Genomic DNA, 7,078 nt, shown 5'->3' on the forward strand with positions numbered 1-7,078 from the left:
AAGACCACCGACCGGCATTAAAAAAAATAAAAACGATAATGAAAGAAATTTATTCTTAAGACATAAATACATGTCATATGCAATTATGAACACCATTTGAGCGGTCTGAAAGCAAATACCAGCGCACGAAGTAGTACGAATGACCCTGCCGAGCAGTATCGCCAGCAGTTTCCAACGGCGCCACCTTGATGCGGCACAATCCACTTAGAGTGCCTCGATGTCAACGCCGCCCCCCGCCGTACAGGGTGGTGACAAACTTATCCAAAAATATTTTCGAAACTTACAAAATGTCGAAACACACACACAAAAAAAGCAACTTTACAGCTCTCTACCGCAGCGATAAAAACAATGTTATAATCATGTAAGCTGCACGCAATGACGCACCTGAGGCGGACACAATCGCTTTAATACGCGTAGATACTCTTTTGATATACTACAGCTAATATATAAGTAGAACTTTGGCGCAACCTTCGTAAACATTGCCAATTTTTTCTCGTAAGTTGTGAACTCCGCGTCCGATTTCTGCGCTTTAAATACCCTACCTAATACAGGCTACAGAATGGCGATATTTGTTTCTCGTGCAGAGTTACAGATTTAAAAAAAATCGTTATTCAATCTTGTTTTGAAGGATTGCAGTCGTCTGAAATTTGTTTTCACCCTTTAACATTTAAAGTTTAAATCCTGAGTCTCAAAATTATTACACTTTGCCTCTTACCATTGCCAATAATTTAATTCGAATTGGTCATAATAACACGTCTGCGTTTTACGCGTAATTCAAGAGAGGAATCGAAGTTTTTCCCGAGCTAAAGATTCCTCTTAAGCTCGTTAAAATTTACTGACCATGGCCTGATGACTGCATTTGATCCTTTCTTGCTATTTCATTTTAACTTTATCATTGATCTGGGTATCGGCGAAAAGCGGAACACAATAATGAATGAATCAAAGTTATTAAGAAAATACGGTGGCATTCCAACATGCGGTAGATGCAAATTATTTTCGAATAAAAGCATTGTTCTTTGTGAACTGTTTGTGGCTGTATTCTTGCGTTCCGGTCAAGAACATTAGGAGCAGGGACGCGATCAATATTCAGCGTTTCGAAGTAGTAGACGCAGAAGAATTGCTTCAACAACAACAAGAGTGCCATGTTACAAGATCATTTAACGCAACTAGGAATAGATCATGTGATCGCGACTGACGCGTCAATGAATAAAGAGAAAGCGGGTGTGGGTATTTTCTCCGAATCACTATCCTGGTCTTATGCTGTACGCCTTCCGGATTTCACACCCATATTTTTGGCTGAACTAGCAACGATTATCTTAGCTCTGCGGAAAATTCCTTCAAATTACTCAACAGTGGTTATAGTGACTGATTCGCTGTCAGTATGTACATCGCTCAATTCATCTGCAGAGACTACTGCAACCAATACATTTAAATTGTTAACCCCTCCTAACTTAAGTCTGGTACAATTGGTATGGGTTCCAGGCCATCGTGGTATATTCTTAAATGAAATGGCTGACACACTTGCGCGGATATCTCTTGATGGACCAGTTATGTCTGTCATGCCTAGTTCTGCTTATGTCTCTGCGGCTAGGTTTAGAAAATTTTCCCTATTACAAGGTTCTACAAAACTGAAAATCCAGACGTCGGAATTTAGTCATTTGTCCTTTTCGTGCGACAATAATGGTGCCCCACACTTGAATTAGAGATCTCCATAACAAAATTACGCTGCCGAATCCCACCATTAAATTTTTACCTACACAGGTCCGGTCTGGCACCGTCCCCTCTGTGACCTACCTGCCAGGAACCCGAAAACATTGACCACTTTCTATTATTTTGTCGTCGCTTTAGGAACGAGAGAAAGAAATTCGTATTTTCATTCCGTAAATTGGGTATTTCTCTAACTGCTCAAAATATCCTCTCCTTCGGGGTTTCTTCAATGGGCTTTAGCCACAGAAACATCTGCGTGGCCCTCTGTGACTATATATGTGACACAAAAAGACTACCCAGTTAATTCTCAAAATAAATAATTGGGTAACTCATTAAATCGCTAATTTTTGTTTCGAAATTATTCTAATACCACCAAAAGTTTTTGGCTGTTTATATACAATTACAATGATTTTAATTCGGTCTCTGCCCTGTAAATCTCTTTCCAAATTATCATAAACGCTATACTTCACCCTGATTTACTTTTTCGTCTAGTTTCTTTCCGTCTCCCCCCCTTCCCTTTAACCTTTAACTGCCGGCTTCTTGGCCAATCCCCCGTAGTGGGTAAGCGCCACGGATGCGGATCAAGCAAGCAAGTGCCGAGTATTTCATGCCTGCAAGCACCGACGTCCTGAACGAGAGATGGCGAAGGACTATTACAAAGTGCTCGGCGTCCGCCAGGATGCCAGCGAGGACGTCATCAAGAAGGCTTACAGAAAACTCGCACTCAGGTACCATCCAGACAAAAACAAGTCGCCGGACGCTGAAGATAAATTCAAGGAGATCGTCGAGGCTTATGACATCGTCAGCGCGAAGAAACAGGCAGTCACCGAATGGCCAGGCAGGCATTGCTACCAGAGCTACAGCGAAAACAGCGGACCCTTTTGGCCAGGTAACGCCTATGCTAGCCATGTTTACGGATATTGCAGCAGCTCTTTCTCGTGGAACTTCCGTGCCGACAGCTCCTATCAGTGGGCCTTTCAGGCCAGCTGCAGTTTCCAGCCAGCCTCCAGTCAAGGCAGCTTATTTCAGCGGTTGTACAGTTATTTCAGCCGTACACAGACGTATCACAGTTGCCCAAGCGTGCACTACCTAGGCATGACGCATCACATGCAAGCGGGTGCAGGAGCACGTTATTTCGTACAGAATGCACATGGTGGTCCACATGACTCCAACTCGCGGCAGTCAGAGAGATACGGTAGTGGCAGCTTGACAAACCAACGCCAGAAACGACACAGCACACCTGTGGAGCGAGATCTGTACCTGACTCTGGAAGAAGTTCTACAGGGATGCAACAAGAAGATAAAAACGACCTGGTTGGTGGCGAGCGCAGATGCCAGTACTCCAAGGGTTGAAGAGAGGCTACTGAAGGTGAGCGTGAAGCCTGGTTTGCCAGAGGGATCGAAGGTGGCGTTCAAGTCTGAAGGTGGCGATTCACAGCAAAGCACTCCCGCTAACGTCGTGTTTGTCATCCGCTACAAGCCTCACCCTTTGTTTAAGAGAGAAGGGGTTGACATTTATTACGTTGCGAAGGTCACGATCGGACAGACTCACTGGGGTGCGAACGTAGAGGTGCCAACTCTGACTGCAAGCAAGATCTCGCTTCCGCTAAAGGGAGTCATTCGGTCTGGTGCCATCAGACGCATTCACGGCCACGGATTGCCTGATTTCAACGATCCAACGAAGCGTGGAGACCTTGTTGTCATATTCGACGTGCGGTTCCCGGTTGCCTGAAGTCTGTTTCCCAATAACCGTAGAAAAGAAAACCAAGCGCAGCATGAGCAAATCGACGACATCTTCGAACCAAGTGTCGCCGGCAACGAAAAAGAAAGCGCAATAAATTTCTTTCCTGGCCTTTTACTAAATTCCTTATGTCATGTTCATTCTCAGCGTCGTATTAAAACTCTCATAGATTCACAGCGAACGACGCCAGATGTACGAACCCAAATCACGAGTTGCTTCTCTACAACAAATACGGGTGCTCGCGGACGGAGAATCCGTGCGCTAGAGAAACGAAAAAAGTCACAGACCGGCGCGGCACACGCATCACAGTCGCAGTAAAGCCCCTAGGGGCTTTAAGTCACAGCGTAAGTTGGGAGAGAGGCTCCAAAGGAGCTCCCCTTTCGGAAGCACACACTAGAAGGTGTTCGCGGCGAAGCCTCTTTGCGTCGTTCTCACGACAACGAACAGAACTGTCCGTCCACAGCCCACGGTGAGCTGTGGCTTGTGCTGCTCACTGCACAGCGGTGTGCAGAGCCCGACGTCACCTGACTGTAGCCACGTGCGTAGCTCTACCATTCGCTTCTTCAGCAGGGATTCGTACCTTGCGAGGCGGTGCCATAACGTGTACCGAAGAGTAAACACAGGTATCGAGACTACCGTCACACATGTCACATCCCTTGACAGGTGGCACGATGCGATGCTGTTGATGATAATTTATTGGCATCCCCTTTGAAACGGGACGGTGACCAATAGTCACCTAGGTTGCTTAGGTTAATCAGGTCCAGATACATGCAACATGCAACTTCTACATGTCAGGACATCCTGGTGGAATACTACGCAACTTGAATGCAAGGAGAAGTAGTTTATTGATTTGAAAATGTAGAGAGGTCGGCCGATACGTGCAAAGTTTGCACGTATCGACGCTACGCGGTGCACATGTCACATTGCAGTGGCAAGTGGCACGTTGCGATGCTAGTGATGATGACAATGAAGATGATTTATTGGCATCTCCTTTAAACGAGGCAGTGACAACTAGTCACCTAACCTCCTCGATTTAACGAGGTATACTATACATGTTTTTTTTTAATTCTAGCATGTTTTGTATTCATCTCCGTAATCTTGCTAAAGACATACTGGTGGGCTAGTGTTAATCATGATGTAATACGGCAGTGCACTTCGATACAAGGACGTATCACAGAGTGAACAAACACGAGCGCGCTCGTGTTCATTCTGTATTACGTCCTTGTATCGAAGTGCGCTGCCATATTACATCCTTAATGTTAATTTTCTTCCTCTAACTTCCTCTATCTTGTGCCGCTACCTATGCAACTTCTACATGACGTGCCACCCGGTGCAATAACATGTAACGGCAATGCAACGTGTGCATATATGGACGCTATGCGGCGCGCATCTCACATCCCTTGTATACTGGCGTGCTAAGATTCGTGTATAGGGCATGTTTCAGCTTCAAGCTAGCAAGCGCTGGCGTCACTCAGTGGTAGAGCAGCTGACAATTGCGCAGCACGCCCGTGCTCGATCCCTGTGATAACTAGGTATTTTTATTGCGATAACAATTATATGGACCCTCCACGCCCGCTTCTGCCGTCGTAGTCGCCGTCGTCGTTACTGGCGATAGCTGCGACGGACAGCGGTGGCGGCGGCCGACAACGTCGCCAACCGGAACGGTTATTGGAATTAGCCCATAAAGCTTACGCTGTAAAATGTGTTCACTAAGTTAGTTCATATTGTTTTATTTCCTTTGCACCTTGAAACGATGTATTGTGATTCTCCGTTTATCTTATCTGTGTAGCTATTTGATTGCTGCGCGTCACGAGTATTGACCTGAACAACACCATTGTTAATCCAAGAAAATCAAATGCAGAGTCAGAAACCAAATATGAAATTTGCCAGTCCACGAAAGGGCAGAAAAATAAACACTTCGTACTTTCATTTCTATCTATTCTAAGCAAGCCACTGTGATCCCGTGCGCAGGATGCTGCAGATTATCGGATAAGTTAGGCCCTTTACAATTTGTATGCTTTCTTGATCATTGTATCAGTTCTCTGTGAGAAGATTCATGACGGTGTAGCCGCGGAACCAAGAACTTCTGCGCAAGGCTCGTGATGCATACCCATTCAGCTAAGTCTCCGACGTACCTTTCAAAATTTGTGTTTGTACCAATCCCTGTAATTGGCGCAGGAACCTGCGTCACTCACGCACATGACGCTAAAATTGGAGCATCTTTAAAACAGCAAGACGTCAGGCCACCTCAAGCTCACAAGGGTGCCAGCATCGCACGCCTCATGCGGAGATTGAGGGTTCAGTTGTAACCACCAGCAAGTAGTCTTTGTCCACTTTGCTTTTAGAATACTATATAATTTCTAGTTTTCAGTTTAAAAAAATGCTGACTTTCCCGTAATCGAGAGCAGATGTAAGCATGCAATGGCTACCATATGGCGTCTTTTGCTGCCTGTGGTGCCACCGCGTTCAAGCGCTTTTCTTCTTCCAACAGTGCTGCGTGCTCAGCGTCTGTCGTTGTTATTTGTTCTGGTCGCGGACCGCTCACAAGTCACGGACCGCTGGCGTAAAAGACCACAGGCAATCCTGTCTCAGCGCCAAAATATGTATGGTGCCCTCTATCTTCCTTTTGAACGTCGCTATTAGAAATGACAAATAAAGCTTCAGCGTACTAGAGCTTACTGTTGATTGAAATCGGGAACAAACATCAGGAAGAAATCGGAAGCAATCTTTTTTTTTTGTAACTTGTTTGTGAAGTAACAAGCGTATGTAATGCGGTCCAGTACTAAGGTTTGGGGGCCAGAGACCGTCTTTTCTTAGCTTTTGACTGGTTGCTCAGATGATCTCATTCTTTTGTTCTCGCAGCGATGTCCAGATGTTCTCGTTTGAGAGCCGGGATGCTCTCAATTGACTGCCCGGATATTGTCATGTGAGTGCCCGGCTAACGGCTCTCGCTATTGGCTCAAGGTCACTGTAGGTCGCCGACAACGGAAGCTAAAAGCACGCCAAGCTTAAAATATGCAGATTCTAAGCGAATGTATGAATGTATGCTATGCTGAACATTTTCAGGTAGGTGCCTATATTTACCCTAGTTTGGTGTTTCGCAGGTTATCACTAGCTGGCACAACGTGTAGGCGAGAGGAAATCCCTTACGCGAGTGTGTGGCTACCACAAGGCTACCACTGGCATGACAGCGACAAAATTTCTTTGCAATGACTGCAGTGACAATATAATGATGACACTGTCGAAGGCGGCATAATAGCGACGCCTACAACGATGACTAAGATGGGAATGACATGACGACATTGGCAACGACCACTATACTTGCAAACCATAGCAATGGGTATGCCCTGAACATAACGTGGACTTGACGACTGTGGTACGACGACGCCATGACAACCGCAGCAACGGCAATGACATGACAACGATGGCGATGAAGACGGCATCATGGCGACGGCGACAACCGTAGCATGACGATAACGTCAATCACATGACGTTGGCACAGCTAGGACATCGACAGTGGGCCTCTTAGATTATCCGTCAATGTCCGTTCCGGACTGCCCGAAGCACTGCTATCAGCCAATCAGCGCTGCGTGTGCAGCTTTTCGGACAGTCCTGGACTGTCCGAGACGGA

At 46.0% G+C, this 7,078-nt stretch overlaps 1 protein-coding gene across 1 annotated transcript; it reads left to right on the top strand.

Moving 5' to 3' along the window:
- Nucleotides 1–2,319: 2,319 nt before the first annotated feature.
- On the top strand, nucleotides 2,320–3,541 carry LOC119431632 (dnaJ protein homolog 1). The gene has a single exon (XM_037699112.2). It carries the CDS (start codon nucleotides 2,347–2,349, stop codon nucleotides 3,436–3,438), a length of 1,092 nt encoding a protein of 363 aa, XP_037555040.1. The 5' UTR covers nucleotides 2,320–2,346; the 3' UTR covers nucleotides 3,439–3,541.
- The last annotated feature ends 3,537 nt before the right edge of the window (nucleotides 3,542–7,078 follow it).

Source organism: Dermacentor silvarum, chromosome 10 (genome assembly GCF_013339745.2).
Source record: "Dermacentor silvarum isolate Dsil-2018 chromosome 10, BIME_Dsil_1.4, whole genome shotgun sequence".
In the NCBI taxonomy this organism is placed as follows: domain Eukaryota; kingdom Metazoa; phylum Arthropoda; class Arachnida; order Ixodida; family Ixodidae; genus Dermacentor; species Dermacentor silvarum.